The 23,380-nt window shown below is 36.5% G+C and overlaps 1 protein-coding gene and 1 long non-coding RNA gene across 3 annotated transcripts; one reads left to right on the top strand and one right to left on the bottom strand.

Moving 5' to 3' along the window:
- LOC110378909 (uncharacterized) lies at positions 1 to 21,482 on the bottom strand. 2 transcript variants are annotated; one of them, XM_021338352.3, is made up of 6 exons: positions 20,990 to 21,482; positions 4,941 to 8,239; positions 4,683 to 4,850; positions 4,095 to 4,348; positions 3,791 to 3,984; positions 1 to 3,648 (listed from the first exon to the last, which is right to left on the bottom strand). In XM_021338352.3, exons 2-6 carry the CDS (start codon positions 8,217 to 8,219, stop codon positions 1,937 to 1,939), a joined length of 5,607 nt encoding a protein of 1,868 aa, XP_021194027.3. In that variant the 5' UTR covers positions 8,220 to 8,239; positions 20,990 to 21,482; the 3' UTR covers positions 1 to 1,936. The 2 variants fall into 2 exon arrangements, with proteins under 2 accessions (XP_021194027.3, XP_021194026.3); XM_021338351.3 differs by lacking the exon at positions 20,990 to 21,482 and adding an exon at positions 11,306 to 11,913.
- LOC135119321 (uncharacterized) lies at positions 13,610 to 14,906 on the top strand. The gene is made up of 3 exons (XR_010278169.1): positions 13,610 to 13,852; positions 13,988 to 14,203; positions 14,665 to 14,906. It is a non-coding gene; the product is annotated as an uncharacterized LOC135119321 (long non-coding RNA).
- Positions 21,483 to 23,380: the final 1,898 nt, after the last annotated feature.

Below are 23,380 nucleotides of genomic sequence, written 5' to 3'. Positions count from 1 at the left end.
TTAAATAACTCAATGTATTATAATTATGTAACTCCTTTATTACAAATTTCTTGCAACAATTTAGTAAAATTAATCCCCATTCGATATAATATACATCAAAAAAATTATATCTATAATTCTACAATAATCACGAGTACACCATTTCCTTCAAACATACCGACCCAATAATGTAAAATAGCTATATTAGAGTATATTGTGTGGCACAATGCCAGCGAACTCACCAATTAGTTCCTACGTAAATTCTTCGTTTGAATTTTCTTTTTATAAATTAATTATAATTTCTTAAACAACAATTTACAGAAATATACAATTTTTGTACTTACATAGAGTTGTAATGCGTTCCAAACATAATAAGTTTCATACTTAAATAGATATCAGTCATATTCAAACATTATGTACCACAAAACGCAGACCGTATAAAAATAATAATCATAGCTATGTGAGTTGCGGTAGCATTGTGCCAGGCTAGCAACACTTAACTGGGAAAACTACAAAATTCTTAAACGGCCCTTATGTTTTTAAATTGGATAGAATAAACTTGTCGTTCACATACAATAGGCCATTTTATGTTGAATACTACATATTTTATACAATTAAAAGTTGTAGTTATTTTTTTCTATTTAATAGGTACCTAGAATAAGGTTTCATGATATGGTTATCTTTATGGATAGTAATACTTATTATTTACATAAACAAGTCATTTCTTTTTAGAATTCCGCTCTATTCTCAATCATAAATAACCGTAGCACTGTTTCTTCGTTAACTTTGTTTAGTTGCCAATTGAGAGTATAAAGCTGACATAGTTTTAATTATATAATTTTTGTATGCGTACAGCGCATACAAAAAATCAAGATTTTATTTTATAACTATTAAAAAATCACGTTTTAAACACTCGGTGGTGTATAAAACGTGAGTTTTATATTCAGAGTAACTAGTCTCATCTGAATCATTAAAGTTTAAAGAATCTTAACCATATACACTAGGTACAGTAGAACGTGAGTGTTCCAAAAGAACGGTTAAGATTACTATATTGATAGTATAATAACAATGATTTTCATAAAGTGCGTTCAAAATAAGTGCCTTTTTTGTTGGTGACTTGTACATGTCTGGTTGCTTAGAAAACCTCAGCTCGAGCTATTTTGAACGTACTTTACGTGTTTAATCACCAATATGAAGTTAACAAAATCACATCAGCACGGTATACAATAATGCGGATAAGTTGATTTGGAAGTATGTCTGTTGGTAGGTGTATTTCCATTCTGAATGTACGAATGTACAATCAAATATCTAGAACAAGTGCTATTTTTGATATGGAAGACTTTTGTATATTTATTTTTGTATATCTAAATTTAGTATCTGGAATTTGATATGCCAATTTATTTTTAGATAAAAGATTTGGAAGTAGATGTTACACAGTGTAAATACATCGTAAGTATATATTTTATAAAAATACATACAAAAGTAATAATGGTACTTATATCAAGATAAAGTTGCTACATTTAAGAATTTTCAATATGTGTCATTGATATTGAGTCGTAGTTTACCTAAAATATGGACCACCAAAATATTTATGTAAGAATGTTGTGGATACGTTAAAATGGGAAGTTTCGCATTCAGCTCCTAATTTTCAACTGAATTACTATCAAAGTTTTTACTAAACCTATTTAAGAGTTACTTATAACAAATACAATATGTATGTAAGCCCTAATATGGAAGCAAATTTAACAACATTAAAATTATTTGAATTTGAGATATTTACAGGATAGTTTCACAGTTACGTCGAAATAAGATACAGCAATGTATAATAATATAATTAAAGCGCATCGTTTTGTTTTCACACGAGTCTGAGTCATACCCCAGTATGAATAGTTATACCTTAAATTAATAACAAAACAAAATTGCACATTAAAATATTCTACTTAAAATAATTTTGGCACTAAATATCTGTGGCACTATAATTAACTTGCATGTCTTTATCTTGACCTTCAATACTTTCAATAGTCTTTCCGTCAATATCTTTCTCACTTTCACTCATATTTTCGCAAGGTGCGGTATCTTCGTCTTCTGAGGAGTCCCTGCCGATGGTAGGGCCTGTTAAACTCGCACCATTAGGTTCCCGGTACTCGAGCTTTGTTGGATCCTTCTCGTGTAGCTTTCTTGCAAGCGTTTGTAAGCTCGCAAGCGAGCTTGCACAATCTGTGGTATCAATGTCTGTTAGACTAACACCAGCTCTTTCGATTTCTGTAAATGTCCCAAATGGCAATTTGAATAAACATTCAAGCCGCATTACATGCATTTTACTTCTAAGATGTTTGGCTAAGTGTCCATGTATTCTGAACGCAATATTACAATCAGAACACCGGAATGGTCTAGGGTTAAACGATGTTGCTGCCCCAAATGTTGAAGTCATGGACACTTTATTATGATGTGAACCCGAGCGTTCATGTTTTTGAAGATGACCCCTCGTTCTAAAACTTACTGCACATACGCTGCATCTAAAGGGCCTCTCCATATAATGTATATTGAGGTGCAATCTCAACTGAGAAGGTTTCGTGAATGTCTTATTACAAAAATCGCAAACCCTGCGACCGTCTTCCATTAACCTGCCTGGTGAATAAGAACTATTTTCGAAATCCTTTCCTTTTGTAACTTTAAAAGCTACGCCCCCCACTCCTATGACAACTTTTCTTGCAACAGGTTCATGATCCAATGAAGGAAGCTTTACGGATTCAGATTCCGAGAATTGATCTTCTGATTTTGTATTATCTTCTCGTATTACTAAAACATTATCATCGTTGGAATCATCGTTTTGGTTCTGGATACTCTCTTCTTGCGTTTGAATTTGATTTATTCTTGCATGTTTCAAATATTCCGAGACTACATGTTTTGCATTTTCTGCATTGCTTTGAGATTGTATGTGGTTTCCTTTAGTCTCATTGACCAAAGTAGTTGGGACATTTGATTCCCTTATTACTGAAACCTCATCTCTGTTGATAGCTGGAGATTTCGCCACATTCTCTGTTTCAGTTACATCTGATATTTTGGACTCGCTGTAAGAGACTCGAGACGAAGACACCGGTGTCATAAACGAACTTTTAACAGAATTCGTAATTTTACTGTTCGTATCCATTGAACAGTAAGTATCAGTGTAAGTTGACTTTTCAAGATCAATTTTTCTTACTTTAGTCAAATTACTCGTAAGCTGACTTTGCTTAATCTTTGAATCCTGAAGCGCTCGCTCTGTCAAATATGTATGTAACATAGGTTCTCCATTTGTCCACTGACTCTGGTGATTTGGAAGTTTAGCAGTATTTGAAGCTAAGGATGCTAAAACACTACTTTCTCTGGCAGTGGGTATTTCGGCAATATTATGTTGAGATGTTTTTACATCAGTTTTACTGAGGTCCATGGGTTCGTTTTCAGTGCTTTGTCTCGAATCATTTGGTGAACTCCGTCCTGTATTTGACCTTTCTTGATTGTTTTCGGTACTAACATTTTCCAGTCCCGTTGGTGTATACGGATATGTAGACGGTCTAGCACTGGTTATCAAGCCAGGAGTAGCGGATGTGGTTGGCCTAGATCCTCCCAGTGATAATAAACAGTGTGCGGCTTCATGTTCTGGTAGCCGCGACTTATACGCCTCTGTATCTGAGAAAATATAAAGAAATATATGACAATGTGTTCAACACTCACACTCGAGTATTGCAAATACAACTATTTTGTGTAGGTAAGTATGCAATTTATTTGATTGCGATAAAGAACGATCATTATAAAAATATGTTCTTCTTACCACTTGATTCTGTTTCGCCTTCATTTCCTTCATCACCCTCTGATTCAGTATCATCGTCAGTTTCACCGGAGCATTGCGCCAATTCTCCACCCTCGGCATCATTACCTTCATTGGGATTAATGCCTAATTCACAGCATTTCTTATAGTGCGCTTTACTTTTCATATGTTTAGTTAAGTTTCCTTTAGTCTTGAAACTGAAACATAAACAAAATTTATATATTTTAACACCGTGAGAGGTAAAATTATATTAAAGATTTATTTACCAGAGTAAACTAAGATTTAGACGAATAGATATATTATTTACCTAAAAGCGCAATGCACGCATGTATAAGGCCGTACGTCGGTGTGAGTGCGAATATGTTTCTTTAGCATGGAAGGCTTCTTGCAACGAATTCCACATTCTGAACAAACATAACGTCCTCTTCCGCGACCCCGCACGTACGTATATTCTTCATTACTTTCAAAACCACCGGTCACCTCCTTTTTAGGGGTTGTTACATTATCACACACCGAAAATTTATTTTCGTCGGTTTTCTTCAAATCAACCAATTGTATAGCCTGAAAATAAGAACAAAATTATTTAGATTAATAATTATTAAATCACCTGATATTTTTTTAAGTTAATAAAAGTCTTGATGAGACTACGTAATCCCGAAATTTTTTAGGAATATTTACACTCCTAAATCAGATTTATCTTCGAATATTGGTCATTTTAATTTATGTTATACAATTGTTTTCCTTAATGAGACGTTTATCATGTTGGAGAAAATCTGCCAAAAATGCACATTAACTACTAGTACCTACACAAACAACCAGAAATTAAAAATGTCTAATTTTATAGAATTGCATCCTACTATGTAGATTATATTTATATATTGAAGGACATTGTTACCTGTTTGTTGTCTTTTACGATCCTCTTCCACTGCGAGGAATGAGTCAATACAAGATCCTGTTTAATCACAGCTACAGCCATTGCCTGCGGTCGATGACGTGAGTCATAAAGAGACATTGCAGACGATGCTGACAATCCCAGCGGGTCTGGCGTCAGCTCAGATAATAACTGTAAACATATTTATATTTTGAATACAATCATCAACGTAAACTGTAATAGTAATAGTTAGTAAACGTACTCATAAAAATTGAAAATTACCTGCCAGTTACTGTACATTGACAGGAAATGCTGATTCGGAACATATGTAGGTTGTGGTCGATTGATTGTGCAGTAAAAAACTTTTGTTGAGCACTTTAATCCTAAATATGTATAGGCATTCCCATTTAAGTAAAGCTGGCCATAAGCCTTAGCTGGGCGAGGGGTTTCTGGTGATACAAGTGGCATAGTGTTTGCGTTAGGCGTAATACCATGGTGCCGCTTAGGCGTAAATGTCCCAGGTTTTAATGGTAAGGTAGAAGGCCGTAAAAATTTCGGTTTTCGATCTTCTGCAGCAATTTTAGATATGACATTCTTTTGGAAGTATGACGTTTCCGACCTTTCATTGTATACTGAAACGGACGGCGTTTCTTGAGCGTTGGTATTTTTTTGAACTTCTGATGAACTAGGAATTTGATTGTTGTATATTTCAGCCTTCGTTATTAAATTTTCAAAATTGAAATTACGTAGCTCTTTTTCTGATTTGGGTTCAATGTTTTTGAATTGTTGACTGACATTATATTTATCTCTATTCTTTAGTTTGTGTGATGAAAAATTAATATTTTCTTTCAAAACCGGCGTCCTCGGAGTGCCATCAGAACTTCTTTTGACAGGTCCGTCTTGTCTCAGAATTGATTTCACTAGATTTGTTGAAAACGATTTCGCATTTGCCTCATCCACATTCTTTATTTTTATAATAGGAACAGTTGAAAGATACTGCGGCATATCAACGTTAAAATGATCTTGAGTTTGTTCTTCAGCTTCTATGACTGATGGTCGAAGATTTGGACTTTTACTATTACGTAATTGCTGTGTATCGTATTTGATTATGTTTCCTTTTGAAGATTGCGTGTTATTTAACGGAGTTCCATGTTGGTCTTCGTGAGTGGATTGCAAGGATGTTTTGTTATTATCACTAGTCATAACATTCTTCGTATGAGAATTTGGGTTCCCAATGAATACTCCTGGTGTGTTGGGTCCTGGGATTCCTGGCACGTGTGGTATTAGTTTCCCTCCATGGAAAATTGTAGTTGCACCATTTGGAGACGATGGACTGAGTGGAGGCAAAGTCAATGGGTTAAATGCTGTAATTGCACTTAGTGGTGGAAATTGAAAATGTGTTATATCGTGTATATTGGGCAAATTAGAACTCGAAATAGAAGGTGCGCTTGATATTGAAATTCTAGGTGTCTGTGGTTGTGGAGTACCCAAGCCTTCTTTCGGTGTTGGAGGATTGTGCATTATCGTGCCACCGGAATGTAAACCGGATCTCACTACAACACTGCTCGCTTCTACGTCATTAGCAAGTTTTGATGGTGAAAGGTTTTGTTGTATCAATATAGGAGATAGCTGATTTTTACTGGGTTCTATTCGAAGAGTGGTTGTGCTACCTGAATGATCAACAATTTTTACTTCACCTCCAAACATTTGTAAGGAGGTTGAATTATGTCTCATATGTTGCGACATTTCATCCATTGTTCGTAAAGTCGTAGAGTTAGTATCGATACATCTAATCTTGGGTTGTGAATACAGATCATTTGATCTAGGTGAAACATTTTCTAACAACCTTGGACTATATGTGTCAGCTCGGCTATCAATTCTTCTCTTTGGACTTGCTAAAGGTTTCACTTTAAGACTTTCATTTTTTCTAGCATAATCTGCCGGTACTCTAGAATCCACAAGTCTAGTATTTCCAAGTAATGGTCCTGGTGACGGTAAAGGTGCTGCAACATCATTTGATTCTGGTTTCAAGATGACAAGGTTATCAGGCTTATTTCTAGATGGCGAAGCCTTTGTTGAATTAGACGATCTTGAAAAATTTGAAGGTGATTCTGGTAATCTAACATTTATAGAATTACTTCTTACGAATATATTTTCGGGCCTTATAGATTTTATATCTTTTTGAGACATATTACTATTGCTACCTTTGCAGTAATACATTCTATGTGTCTCTAAGTTATCCGCACTTCTATATATTATCTGACACAAAGGACAGATAAATAAAGATCCGTCAATTAATTCAATGCCTGTAACAGAAGCTAGACCATTCATTTTAGTTTTAAGAAGGAGATCCTTTATAATAGAGCCCTCTGGGTTTAAAGGATGTTTTTGATTATCATTCTGTGAAAAGCTTTCAGAGTGAGATCTTTTTCTGTAGGAATTTTCATTTTCATGGTTAGATTTTGTCAAGTTGAGTGGCGATGGTTCTGATTTTATTTCCGTTATGTCATTCATAAATTGTTTGCTTTCAGCTATTTGTTTAATCTTGCCATATTTTTTTTGAAGCGGTGTTTCTATAACGTCAACGATAGCTTCATTATCTGATATAATTTTTGAGATATGTTCCGTAAGGAAATCGGCATTTGGTGAAATAGATTTTTTTACTTTTTCTTTTTCATCAATCTCTTGATATAAAGCTGCTCTAAACTTAGGTTTATATATCGATTTTGATCTGTTGTTATCAACTATAGAAAAATTCATGCTTGTCGAGGGCATGCTTGTATCAATAATTAATTCAGAAGAATCGTTTGATTCTACGTTCTCCGCACGGATTATAGAGGCATCTGATCCTGTTTCAGATAAAGATGTAGGAGGAATAGATGTATCACTCTCAGAATCTCCTGATAAGTCGTCATCATTTATTGTAGCAGATACATCTGATCCTTGCATTCTTAAGGCATGTGTCCTTGATCTTTGATGTTTGTATAAATTGGATTTTGTTTTAAAAGCAAATCCACAAGGTACACATGGGTATGGTCTCTCATTCGTATGAGCTCTGATATGTTTTTGAAGAACTGAAGGCTTGGCACAAGATAATTTACAGTAAGGACATATATAACGTCCGCTCGCTCCACCGTTATAGGCTTCTTTGATTAAATCATTTTCAAGATTCTCAGTCTTATTAGAAAATTCATCAGTAACACTGGTCTGACCAGTTACTTGAACATTATTATTTACATTACTTATTCTACTATTTTCATCATTATAATTAATTTGTACATTGTTGTCCACATCCTGAGCTTGTAAATGCTGTCTGTCGGCTTTTGTTTTTATTTTTTCTATCTCTGGATGGGCTGCTGCGATACTTCCGTTTGATATCGCCAAACTGCAAGAAGTTGGCGATACAATTGTTTCCTTGTGCCGTGTTTCCCCTGTTTTTGGTAGGTTTGTAGGAAACACAGAAATCGTAGATGCCATTTTTTTGAATTTCTTGTGAAGATAGCTGTGATCATTGTTATTGGAGAAGTTACTATCTAAACGTTTTTCTTGTGTAAGCGGCATCGTACCCGCGACTTTTGTACCTGAAAGGAATAAAAAATTGTGTTTAGTGAAAATAATAACTTAATGACCGCTATCACGTTCACCTCCCATCATGAGAACGCTATCTTTAACTATCGATTACTTGCATCTTGCGTTGAATGAATCGAAATGGTGACGAACGATGACATCCTGACATCGTCATTTAACGATAGCGTGCGCATGAAGTTTGATGAAATAAATAAACTTCTACTAAAAAGGAATTATTGTTATATAACATTATTATTCCTACAATTTCAAATATTAAGTGTATGATCAACGAGTTACTCTGAATCCTGGCTTGATTGAGAATATACGATGTAAGTAAAGTAAATACGTCAGTAAATTAAATATAAAAATGAAATTGTATTTAGAAATATAGACGTATGGTACGGTTCCATGCACGTGGTTTTATCGGGGATATTTTAACCGATGAGTTCGGTTCGCGACCTCGCCGCGTGACCATCTCATGATTATGATTCCCGTTTGCGTACGAAACAAGTAAGGCAAGTACAATCAAAGCTTCTGAATAAAAACACATTCTGACAACAGCTTGCTCATTTCATACACTAAACTTACTACAAATTAGGAATACCCTCAATTCCTAATTTGTAGTAAGTTCTTGGTATGTACTTCCGTTAAACGATGCCTAAGGTTCAAACTTATAAATTAAACAAAAACTTAAACGAAGTTCCTACCTGTTGATATGTTTAACCGACCATATGACACATACATATTTGGGTAGTTTTTGTCAACTGTGGATTGAACTTGACTTACTGATGTCATTCACTAACCAATAAAGCGTTATTGTTCATTTTTGTTTTTTGTAGATATTAAGAGAAGACCAATATTTTGCTTTATTCGTAAAGATCCAATCATTTAAACCACGGAAGCATTTGAACTTTAAGCTTTTCTATAATTATTTATACTCCTTGAATCTATTTATAACATTCACAGTTTAATTTGGTATAGGTATGTGATCGATTTTAGGCCATTTTTACGCTATATTTAATTGTTTTCACATATTGCCTTTCCATGTCAACAATTAGCATTTATTGCATTCTTTCGGTTTTAAGTACTGAGCTACATACTTCTGTAAACATTTACGTTTCTGTAATACGGTCTTCCATACTTTTATGGCACTAAAAAACTCTAACTCGCAATGTTCAACTTCAAAAAAGTTAACAATATTTTTAAGCCTAATATTTGTTTATGTTCATTCAGGCTTATTTTTAGTACATCAAATCATTGAAAAGCACTCCACACAAAACAGCGAACAGCGATGCGGTAAACGTGTTGACGCAACGCACCGCGCATGTGCCGAGCTATTTCTATTGGTGTGTAGTGTGACATCACCATGACGTCACGCTAATAGACGAGGATATCCCCAGTCGGCGGTGCTTTCTGTCGTATTTTTTCTTTACAACTCATGAAATTGCGTTCATTATTTGTCAGGTACTTATTTCTATATTTGGGTAAACGGTTACCTAGCTTCTGTTTCATCTAGGTAGGCATAATGGTACTGCATATCCATATGGAAATGTGATATTGATATGAATTTATGCATTTTGCCATACAACCATTTTATTAACTTTAATTGTCAGATTTTTTAAAAGTATTAAGTAATTAGATAGTTATAGGCACACGTTAACAAGAAATTGCTAAAGGCTTAGTCGTATCACAAAACAAGTACCTAGTGAGACATTCAGTTCTGTAAGTGTGAGTGTTATCTATACAATTCGAATACGTGTAGTAGTACGATGGCGGACGACCTCGCTTGCGCTCACTTGAGTCGTTTGTGGACGGCTGCGCCGTTGGTACGTTCCGAGAAGGCGTTACAATTTCTGAGAACTGGAGACAACCAAGCGGCTCCGTTCGTTCGTTTGAGAACAGGCAAGCAAATAAGCTCCAGTACGCACTTGCCGCTTACGCACACAACACAATCGGCCTCGTCTTTATATATCGGCGTTCAGATCATTACATATGTGTGTGATGAACCTATTTAAATAACGACTTGCAAGCGATGTGCGATTGATATAGGTATCTAGATATAGCTAGAGATTAGAAACTTAAAGTCAGCTAAAAATATAGCTAATAGCCAATTTGCTCCAAACAAGTTAACTTTTACCTGGACACTGTTTCTAAATGTATTTTTAACTGGATGATTGTTATTATAGATCATACTAATATGGAGCAGGAAAGTTCGGCCAAAGGCAGGAGGCAGTAACAAGCAGTGTTGTAATGAGACAAAGGAATCCCGGCGGCCGGCCGCCGCCCGCCGGCCTGGCGCCAAGCCAGGCGGCCCTGGCGACGCCTGTGTCGGCCGCCAGCACGCCGCCAGCTTCCATTGCCTCTACCTATCACTTAACACAACTATAATAATATGCCCTAATGTTTATACAGATACACTACGTTTGGGCTTGTCGCAATATTATGCAAAATGTTGTCTTTTCATCTTCATGATTTAAGACTTAGTGGATAAAAACTCATTTTTTTTAAACACTTAATTATCTAAATAAGTATTAATCGAAAGCAGGTGCTTATAAACAAAATGCCCTTCCCGCTTTATAAACATTGAACGAATAGTATGAAATATTGGTTTTTACTTCCTATAAGTCTGGTTTAGGCACTTAAATGAGATATTGGAACAACACCCTATATTCATGAATTAACAAGCTACTTATCTTTTAAATCCGTTATGACTAGAAAGCAAGACTAGGGAAGACCAAACAAATACCCGTTTGTTGAATTGTAAAATGGTTCGTCTTTGTTGATATTGATGTTATTAGGTTTGTTTATTTAGTATTATCTGCAGATTTGATGTTCCCAATATATATTAAATAACTGATCATTGTAAATATTTACGTTCCTAAGGGCTTTGGTAAATATGGTACCTTTACGGTTTTTATTTCATTTTACTACCTATATGCACTTAGGACTTAAAAGTAATCTTAACGCTATCGGTTTCGGTTATACTTTGTTATACCTACGAAATTATTTCATAATATTTAATTGATTAAAGCTATAAGTAGTAAATATACCGAAACAAGACTGACTATTTAGAACCTTACCGCGGCTAAATTGATCAGTCCACCATTATATCATTGCTGTCTTGATATCATTTGTTGACGCCTCCAGAACAAATGTCAACAAGTCCGATAGGCTGCATTTCACCCGCGCACAAGTGAATCATCGTTAATAATTGCGCGACGATCCACGCCACACGGCACACACACACACAGAGCCAACACCTGTATTATCGTCACACAAGTCTCACTTGCACTACAGTATTGCGACGCCACTTTCTTTTCAGCAAACGATAACAATTATTTACATAGAAGTATTTATTTGTTTTGTTTTATGCTGGAAAATATGTCTCGTTTATCGTACGCTCTAAGAAGGAACAGCGAACGTTCCCGCACCGCGGATGAGTGTTCAACTGTTTGTAATGTCGTTGGTTTGTTCGTTTCGTTCCGTTCGCCCCCCGCACCACCCGCGTCCCTACCCGCGCACCGCACTCTGCGCCCGCTGTAAGTAGTGATTCATGTCGCGTTTTATCTATCTCCCTCCTTCACCGCAACCGGATCGGTTGTTCTTCGTAATCTATTTATATGTATCTACATAATATGCACGGACTTTAACCTGCGCTTTAACTACAATCCTAATTGTTAGGTGGGTAATAGGTACCTACCGCTACATTGAACTAGATGATCAGAAAAAGGACCAATTAAGATGTACTACTTACCTAAATATTGGCATTTCGAAAGTTAGGTCCATGTCTCAGAAAATAAACATGAAAAAGTAACTAATTAGTTAATTAAGAATTTTGTCTGCCTTTACTGTGGCAAACCTTACATAAATATAGGTACTAAGTTCTCATTAATAAATTTTCAGCGGTATTTTAAATAACACGTGTCAAATCTTATTTATCAAGCAACGGTGACAAATAAGAAAATTATTGCAGGACAATACAGGATAACCATCAAATATTTGTTATCACTTATAGCGGCATGGCAAGCAATGTAATTTTCATGCAGCGCTGATTTCGTAACGGCTGCGCTCGACTAGAACGGGTATCGGTTTTATTTGCCACCGTCAACCACATTCTCTATTGCAGAAAACGAATTATTAATGATAATAATGTTAACAGAGGTATCGCTTTTTCTACACAGTGACACTTTATGAAGTCTCAAACGATGTGGAATCAGTAGTCATACTACAATTAATAATTTATTGTTGGCATTTTCCTATATTTAACTTATCTCTTGAACTTATTATCGCCAAGCAAGACCTCTTTATCAAAATTCTATACATTCATAGTTTACCTACACAAATAAGCCTGGCATAATACGCGTATTAATCTATATGGTCGCCGAGTTACGTAGTGATGATAATTTATTTTCAGTGAAGAAACTTCATGACACTCGGGCTAGATTCGTATGTAATATAAACACATTATTTGCAATGATAATTGGTAGGCGCTTATCAGTATTGCGGAGGCGATGACGCACGCGTTTCGAGGATAGCACGCAGTCGTTCGATTGTGAACACAAGTTGGTCAGGAAGCGAGCGATACTCCGACGTCGAGCTCTAGGCACAGGCAAACTTGTTTCTTAACGTGTTCTGCTTTACCAGAGCGCGGACTTAAATTGCAACTCGGCTTTAATCAGCATTCCTTCCCTGACTTAAAATTTTGGTAATACAAAATTTTTGCAACTAGTGTTTACACAGGCCATAATGTAGGTACGTTTCACTGGGTAAACGATTTTTTGATTAACATCTTGGTAAATTTTATAAGGCATGTTTCAATGTGGCACATAACCTATTTTGGCTTAAAGCATAGATTCAAAGTTCACTGCGTCTCCTTAGTACGCCATCGCCACAAAAAAATTGCTTGGCGTTACTCTATGACGGCTGCTGTTTCGCGAATGGTATGTGAAGTGCGGGGGCGCGGGGCACTTGTTGCGTTGTTTAGTTGGCGTTGGTACCGCCTGTTGCCGACTGCCGACGTCACGTCACGACCTTGAGCTGCACGCAACGGGGATTGTCTGTTTCTGTGTCTCTTACATTTGACAACATTTATGCCTAATCAAATGAAAAAATACACGTTCCTATACCTATAATAAAAGAATGCGGTAACTCTCTTATTCTTAACCACCACATTTCACTAAAGTTGTCGGTTGATACTCACTGTTTGTTATCTCCTAAGTTTATTCGAATTGCATAACAAGTAGTCGTACCGAGGGAGCTATCAAACTGTAACTTCCCAAGATAAACTCATTACCCTGAACAAAATGAAAAAACCAACTACTTTAGACGTCTTTACAAAATTTGACATTTGAACTGTTGATTTTGATTCTGTCTCGCAGATAAAAAATCTATCTGAGCCTGACAAACAGCCATTTGGCAACGCAGCTGTTAAATAAATTTGTGATTCCACCCGGGCGCCATGAAGTCGCGTGGGCGGGAAACCATGAAACCAGTCTTGGTGGCAACTGTAACAGGCAACTGAGCTCACTGGAATTTACTAATGTGAATAGAAATTGTTAGTGGGTACAGAGTGTGAAAAACAATTCACCATATTTTGCATCTCTACTACCTAGAATTTAATTGGTTAAGTAAGTATTATGTATTATTTACCTTGTTTCTTGCATGTATTACAATTTATTATTAAATGACGTCAGTGTTTGAGCATTCTTCAATACAAACACACAATGTTTTCAGAATAACTACATCTTTATATTTGTTGGTAGGTACCAAAAGAGTGGACGTCTGCCCAAAGTAGGTTTAGTTGCGAGCGTTTATATTAAACAAGTTTGTGGCCAGTGCGAATGCAGAACCGACCGCGTCGTCTCCCCACCTTGCTCGGGCTTCCCTCGCAACCAGGTCATCGTTAACTTGCCCGACCGCTACGCCACCGACTCGTGGGCCAACGCAGACCACACCCCGGCCAATAATAATTTGAAAAAGTAAGTATAGTCTTCTCTTTCAAGCATTGGACACACAATTCATGGTATTGAATAGATAGGTTTCCAGAAACAAGTATTATAATATTTGGACCTCGATTACCATGGATGTTGCCTCCAGTATGTCAAGTTGTGTTTGAATATACCTGGTTATTTCTCCCCAAAATATAGTTACCGCGCTAGTCGCTGTCGGTGTTCGGTGTCATATATTTTTTTTAACTATTCTCATTTATTAACTGACAAATTACCAAAGAACCACGATAAAGTGATAATGAGAACAAAATAAACATAATGTTCATACGTATTCTAGAAACTCGATTGTTGTCTTTAATTTTTATTCACATGATCCTGTTGTTTGCCATTAAGATCGTCAAAACATTAGTAGGAGTAAAACTAAACTGATTAAAGATCGTTAGATAGATTTTGACATAATTCTTATATAATTTATAAAATTTGTTTTGCAGAACAAGTATAATGAATCAAGAAATCTTAAACCCACTACAATGCCTTGCCTAGGTCCTAGATACCATAAGCTACATCACTAACGCAGCATTAATAACATTCACATTGGTACCTATTTATTAATACTGGCATTAAGAGAATGGCGTCATTCTTCGTGAATTCCGGCGTTCACGTATCAACGACCAAAATACGCCGTATGTATGAATGTGACAATAATATTCGTGAGTCACATCGAGTTGGGTAGCACTTGACCAAATAAATAACTATTCACTTTTTGCAAGTCTTTCCTCAATGACGTTCATAAATTTTATTGAAATGTCTATAAGCAAATGGTATTTACCTACAGCTCATTCATTCCTTTGTTACATGCCATTTAATTATTAGATGATAGTCCATGTCCTTAGTAAAATTTTCGACATGCCAGATGATAAACGGTCAATTTAAGTGGACGGACGTTTTTACAGATTCACTTCAGCATTGTTTACGTTTCAAAAAGATTTGCTCTCTCCGCCAAATGTTCTGTTGAGAATACGGAGAGTTGAGTCGGGAACGTCGTTTGGATATTCGCCAGAGGTGTTCCCGCTTCCGAGGTGCATTCTGAACGCCCACACTGATTTTCTTCGTACGAATTGGTAAATAACTATGTAGTTATTAGGTACAGCTCAGACATTATTAGCGTTAGAGTTGATTTAGATAAATTGATAGGGAAGAAAAATAATATTAAGCACCATGCATTTCTCAACGATAAACAAATGTTTCTTTATATAGTAACCAACCATAATCTCACATGCTGACGTAAATATGTTTTGATAAATAATATCTTTTGCTAAAAGTAAGTACCTACCTATTCGTATCAACTTCAAATTCAAATCAGTAACTGATAAGTTATAAAAGATAGTGATAACACTAGTACAATGCTTTGAATCGCGCTTGATCATGATCGTCAGCCTTTTTTATTTCTCTTTCATTATCGCCCTGCATATTGGGGTAATAAAACAAGCCTAAAGGCGAAGAATAAAAAAAAAAGAAATGATGTTAACCACCACGCTTGCTTAAGGCGGATTGGCATAGTCCATGTTTCCTCTTTTCGTCTACCTTTCCTCAGTCATTGGTTTTCAAGATATACTTAGAAGGTACCTTCATATACTAGGTACTTCCTGTATAGGTGGTACATTCTGGAATTAAACCGATTTTAGCTACATAATATATGTATAGCATTAACAAATCTTGTAACAAGATTACATCTTGGATTGACCATACTATCGGTATATACCATATTGTTAGTAAAGACCTAACAACTTTTTCCTGCAGTACATATCACGAAAATATATTATTGCAATACGGATTAAATAATCATGATAAAAAACAGACTAAGACCTAGCAGACCTGGTTACTATGTTAAAAAATACCCGAGGGAAAGCTTTACAAGAACCCAAGGTTCCTCTAACTTTCTCTGTCCCTAAGAGTTTCCAATTCTCAGATATTGCTTACCGCTGGAAACTGACTTAGATGAAGTCAGTCTAAGTATGGAAGAAGAAGACATTTGTCTTATTTTCTTCTTAATGATGATTATGACACGGGTATTGCTTTCCTACAGTCTGCATCCTAGAGCACAGAGGGTATAAGATAAAAAAAATCCTAGATATAGGTATTACCCGAAAGTATACAGAATTGTACAGCAAATAAAAGCATAAATAAAACTTAATGTAGATAATCTTTACCACTGTTGTGTAATTGTGGAACATTTGCGTCGATTACTTCATCAATGACAATAGAATTGTAATTGTAGCCAAACAACACTCGATGGTAGTACGTATTTGATAAACAACAAGAATGAAAAGTCAGCTTACTAAATGTTCTTATTAATTTGGATAGTCTGCAGATCAAAATTGACAATACGTAGTTTATCAGTCTTTCTTCCGTAAAACCATACAAACCTATTCGAATAGGTAGACTATTCAAATAGCGAGATTCACTCTTAGTTCCCTCACTCTCGACAGTCCAATGGTACGGCAATCAGGTATGACCAGAGAGAGATCAGATATCAGGTTAAGTTTTCGCTCCTGCACTCGATCTCATTATAAATATGGCAAAATTAATCAAAAAAATTACTATACGCGGTTCAGTCAGTTTGCAATTCTCAGAATACCCCCGAGCATGCGCGCTCGCCAATCGCGTCGGACCGCTCCGCCGCCGCCGCACAAACGTATGTATAATAAACGCTCATACTACCTCCCTACGTAACCTTTTCACATCCACGATTCCGATAGTTCCAAGAAACTTCTTCGATTCCCTCTATTATAACAAAGTTATTTTTAATAGACAGGGGCCTAGCCGTTTCAATTCGTAGTAACTGAATCAAAAAAGCAAACGATTGTTTTTCAGAAAATAATGACGACTAACAAGTTCTTTACCACCGGCTTATTGCTAGTGATTAAGAATTTCCAGTAAAAATATTGCATTAAATGCATAACTGAAAAGTACGAGCTAGAAAAAAGAGAAAATGTCGGGGTCTTAATTATTATTTCTCCTTATTGTTTGTTAGCACTTTAGTTTGGTATTTAAAAATCTAAAATAAATTCATTCGTTTAAGGATTAATGATTAATGGATGTATTTCTTACTCATTATTAATATTATAAATGCGATAGTGACTCTGTGTATCCGTCTTTCACGCCAAAACATAATTATGGCACATTTATAGATTAAATAAATAAAATTTGCGTAGGTATGTCATATTCCACATTTGGTGATGCCCAACCTAGCCAAATTCAAAAATTATTCGACCTGTTTTAAATTCATGCTAAGTAGGTACTATGTACTTGTGTGTAGGTACTAAGAAAATTAACATCCGGAACCCTAGATATACGGCGCTAGCTAGTAAACTCAACCATAGTTTCACTGTTAGATTAATGTGGATTTTACATTAAATAGATTATTTTTAGAACGATTTAATTATTCAACAACAGCAATCGACCCTCAATTTCCCTGGCTTACGTTAACCGTTCGACAGTAGTAGGAAGTTTTAGCATTTAAATAATATATCCGTCTGAAACTTAATCAATTCAGAATGTCAGCCGTATGTGTTTATTGCTTTCATAGCGAAAAGAGAAGTAAGGCTTCCTTGATTATTGGACCAAGTTAGCATTATTTTTGACGGCTTATTAAAACCATGAATTGCAATATGTCCGCATTGCGTCTCGTGAAATGATATTAATGGACCCATGGAGAAAAGTTCACTACACATCAAATACACTACTTCAAAAATATTTATGTAGAAATTACGAGCTAACCGCGTGACATCGACGTGACTGCTTAAAATTCACTAATCACTACCCCGGCTGTTCGTTGTTCCCGTTGACCTCAACGACACTTACATAGTTAATTTGCTAATGGAAATACATACCTACTCAGTTAACACTTTATTTACATCAATATCAGAAATAAAACAATTATGCATGGCAGAAATTTGAGACACAATAAATACCTACTCGGCAGAATCCTTACTAATATTACAAATCCATAAATAACTCTGTAAGTCAATCTGTCGCGTTAATTTTAGTGATGTGTATTTGACACCTACTATTAAAAATTAAAAGATCCTTAAAAAACAAACATCCGAATTGATAACCTTTTTTAAGCCGGTTAAAAATAGATATTCACCAAAGAATTTCATTTTGAAATTCTTGACAATATAAAATATATTCAAACAAATAATCAAATTAGAAGATACCCCGGCTTTATGGAATATGTATCCTATCCTGTTAAAGTTATCCTATCCTATAAAAATAACTTCGTAGGTAGTAGGTACTTACTTAGGTACCTATTTATTAATAAGAATACAGGGTGTAGTAGGTAAATGGAAATGATTGTGAAAATCACTTAAGTCAACCATTGAAGTTAGATCCAAAGCAGGAGAAAGTATGAACATACGGAATTATACCTGGACATTTGAGCCTCAAGTGAATTTAATTTCCTCGGCGTTCTTAGAACTTTAGACCTATAAATAAAATAATATGTTGGTAGATGTATTGGCCGCTTGCGTGGACTTATGACGACGATGCATTCATGCGACAATGGGCGAGACAGGAACAACAAAAAGTTTACATGGTAAGACCGGTCCCGCAGGTTGCCGCCAATCATGGCAGACTTTCGTTCATATCCACAATAATATTTCATTCATTCTATGTTCATACTTTTTTACAGCCGAGAGTTATTGTTAATATGGAATCATTTTCCTTAAATTTTACCAAGTAGGTACCGACGTAACATTCTGGAAAGGAATCAATGAACAAAATGCAAACAATTTATAACGTTTATATCCTACGAATAAGCAAATTGTTTTCTGTATACACATGTATTTATACGAGCTCTAATTTTATTACCAAAACAAAATTAGGACGTGACGCACCAAATCACCTATTCAAATTGCAGAAACTAATTTGCACAAGGTGGTTTGGTGATTTTGCTGCTATAATATACGGAAACCTATATTTTTTTAACAACTTCTAAAATATTGAATATTATTAGGAATTTATAATCTATATATTCAATATTATTATATTCAGATCCGCGGAAACTATTGCCCGTATCGGGATAAAATCAGCTTATGTTACTCGGGAAGAGTATATCTTTCCTAAGGTGTAAGAAAGTTTGAGTATTTTTTTTTCCTCTTTTTTATATTGGTATAGAAGGAAAGATTATAAAAATATCTTTTTCACCACATTACGCGTGAACAGCGAGACCTATTTCGCTATTTGTTTCTAACTTAGTGTCAAGAGAATTAGCTTATAAAAAAAGAACCGCGACAAATTCGATTGACAGAATGCGCAAGTACCTACTAACTATGCCAGGTCAGCCAGATTTTACCTGTATATATAGGTCATACACATATACAGCCTTACTTATAAAAATCAGCTAATCATCTTTAATCATTGTTTTAACAAATTACTACTTAAAGCTTTAAGTAGTGATTAAATTATTTTGACCTATAAACGTTGCTTAAGCATGTCTTAAGTAATGAACAGATTATGTCCTAAAAACATACTAATTTCTCAACACTACCGGAATGTTGGTAGCTTAAAAAAATATTTGTCGTGAAAACGTTGTGTAATGGCAACAATGGCATCCGTAAAATATAAAATTAAAAAGTTGAGCTGTCAATAAACCGGAAATGAAAAATCAGCTGGTAAGAATCCAGCCATTTTGCTAATTAGTGGGTTAAACAAGGGTGTGAGGCTACTTAATTTGACAGCTAATTTAAGACATTGCTAAGAAAATGATTTAGTTCAGCCACGTTTATAAGTAAGATTTTTTCTTAAACACCCCTTAAGTATATCTTATTAGTTTATAAGTAAGACTGATTGTGCTTTTTCACATTTTTAGGTCCTTCCCACTATTTCATGGATGTTGAACACGTAGGATTTAATTGAAATTTCAATACGTATTCAATAAAATAAATACAAAGATTATAGGAATGTGATCTAATGGTAAGAAGTGCGTTATTAGAGTTTCTTACTATGGGCAATCGTTTAAAGAAGGTAGCAAATTGTTGCTCTTTAATTATAATCAGTATGACAGCATGCAGCATGACCGTAGATTGTAACGTTGATTTTGAGATGGGACGGAGATCGGCATGCGGCGGGGGCGGGCGGACGTGCCAAGGCAGGCAGGCAAGCAACATATTTACTCATACGGCCGAGGCGTAAATCACCGTGCATCTATTTCGAGTTGGCCTGTGCGGGTGTGGGCTCAGGCGGAGGAGGGCGGGGCGCGGGTAGACGCCGATGCCGGTCTGGCGCCAGAAGGATTCCCCAGCGCCCCGCACTCCCCGCGCCTTCGTTCGAGGTCGCCGTGCGCTCGTGTCTTTGCTTTGCTGTCGCATGTAACTATCTACCGCTTATCCACAATATCAAATATTTAAAGAATATTTAATCAGAAGTTACAAATTTTTGATAACTAATAAAGTTTGGCAAATATGTGATGCAATGTCCAAGAATAAGTATTATGTTTATAGGTAGAAACTAGCATCCTTGTAATGAATCATTTGGTTTTGTACATAGTGGACCATTTTGAGGAAAAAATCATTATTCGTCATTTTGCATTTTCATTCGTGCATTTTCATCAATTAGATATCATAGATTCAGCCTCTAAAAATATCTCTTGAAATTAAAGATTTGCAAATTCACTTATTTTTGCCATGATAACAACACCCCATGAGTCAATCTCGTTATCTACATAAGAACATGAATAAGTACTGAAAAAGTTGTGCTTAAAATATGTTAAGTAATTACGTAACTAAAAAGTAGTAAGGTATTGTATTTACTCACTTGTTAAATTCTTTTGATCCTGTCCGAGATGAAGCAAGAACCTACCGAAGTGTAGTGGGCAATCTGGTCTCCCCTTCCCCCCACCCTGTCCTCCCCCTCGCAGGGATGCCCTGCGGTCATTGGTTACTCATACATCTTGCAAAACCTGTATTCGTGCCATTACACCAATTTGAAACGCTTATTTACATAGCTAAGAGCACAACACTATTCTCACTATTTGCACTGGTGATATTGAACGCAAATTACATAAAAATAAAGACTCATCTAACGTATTGGTATGTAGTGTACTTTCGCACATGAATACGCGCGCACCGCGCTGAACTCCGACAGAGAATGAATATTACTACCGAATTGAAAGTAGGTATTACATACAAAATATCAAGCTAGTCGGACAGATGTTTGTATAGATATACAAAGCCCCGTCGGTATGGCTCTGATACATTAACTCTTAGCGCCTTGTGATAAAGGTTATAATATTAAATTTTGGCCGCAGATATAAATTGGTACAACTGTACTACGCTATCCACGTATCTACCCAAACATAGAAGGCACAGAACGACTCTCGCATAATCAGTGACCATTCGTTGAAAATAAAACCAGGGGACTAATTCGATGCGCAGCCTAGCTCTCTAAACAAATTATTATTATTTGTTAAAGCGTGTAAACCCTGTGTTAAACATATAAAACAAAATATTAATATTCTACTTATAGAACTTAATTTGTTTAATTTGGCTCTTCTTTACCAAAAAAAAAATTTCCTAATCTTGTAAAGAGGACGATGATGGCATTTCCATATTAACTTTTTCTGTTCAACTGTTCATAACAAGTGAATGACGTTTGACGCACAGTCATTGATTCACTGACTGGTCTTTTACCTGTTTACTTTTTAACACAAGGAACAGAAGTGCAAACCACGCCATCTAGCTTAACTACAACGAGTTGTAAGTTTTATCTACTGCTACTAGATGGCAGGCTTGTATGTTTACAATGACTTGACAAAGAACAATAATTTGGAATTTTAGATATCACCACCACCTAAAGTCGTGGTGGCTCGGGGCGAGAGGGAATGGGATGCCGTCGCCTCCTTCTGCGAAGCGGTCATGCTCGAGAAGGAGGAGGCGGAACGCCAAAGAGTTCGCACCTCTCATTCCGGCCGCCGCGCTGGACCAGGTAGACACCATGGGCGCCGGGTGTCGCGTAATGACTCCCGGCCACCGTAGGCGTGGGTCTGTGGGCGGTGAGTTCGGGTGGCTCATCGTCCCTCTGTCTACTTAGACGACAGACCCGTGTCGACGGCGCGCGTTGTTCCACGCGCTCCTCAAAGAGATGTCAGCAACCTCAGCGGGGCCCAGCAGGGCCACGGCCTGCCGGGGCTGCGGGTTGTTCGAAAGAGATACCGCGGCCCTGGTACATAAAAGGCCTATGACGGAACACGACGGTTTTTAGTCAGTAAGAGTCAGACACTCCCTCACCGCTGCTAACAAACAGCGGGAGGGGTCATTTGATGATTTTTGACGTCGGAAAAAAAAAAAGTGGTGGCTTAGTGGGCAAAGAACCAACCTCTCGAGTATGAGGGCGCTGGTTCGGTTCCGGGTCAGGCAAGTACCAATGCAACTTTTCTAAGTTTGTGTACTTTCTAAGTATATCTTAGATACCAATGACTGTGTTTCGGATGGCACGTTAAACTGTAGGTCCCGGCTGTCATTGAACATCCTTGGCAGTCGTTACGGGTAGTCAGAAGCCAGTAAGTCTGACACCAGTCCAACCAAGCGGTTTCGGGTAGGCAGTCGCTTCTTGTAAAGCACTGGTACTCAGCTGAATCCGGTTAGACTGGAAGCCGACCCCAACATAATTGGGAAAAGGCTCGGAGGATGAGGATGATGAGATATCACCACCTTCACCTGCTCCTCTCTGAATAAGGACACTAATGACCAGCCCCGTAGATAGGCGAGGCCCGCCTATACCATGGACGGCAAGATCAGAGGACGGCAAATTCATGTCCACCAGGTTTGAGGAGCTACTCTTTGTAGGTTAAAAATATTCTAGGATCAATCCTAGAATTTGTAATACAATAGTTTAATCTTCTATATATGTTACTGTAAAAACCCGAACTATGGTAAATCCTAAGATTTACCGACATGAGGAACATAATTTCCATGTAACTGCACTCCCCATGTAACAAGACAGCATAATTTACCTGTATTATTCGACCTTAGCAGGCGAAAAGTAATCTCATGTTTTTTTTTGTTTATTATTAACCTAAGGGCTCCGACACTACTTAACCGATTTAAAAATTACTTCACTATTGGGATTTTGTTTTATACCTGAGTGACATAGTCTATATTCAAAGCTGGTACAGACAGTAGTTTCTGCTGGACGCAGAGAAATACA

Source organism: Helicoverpa armigera, chromosome 3, assembly GCF_030705265.1.
Source record: "Helicoverpa armigera isolate CAAS_96S chromosome 3, ASM3070526v1, whole genome shotgun sequence".
NCBI classification, from domain to species: Eukaryota; Metazoa; Arthropoda; class Insecta; order Lepidoptera; family Noctuidae; genus Helicoverpa; species Helicoverpa armigera.
The sequence above is the reverse complement of the archived record's forward strand: the minus strand, read 5'-3'. Positions and strand labels throughout refer to the sequence as shown.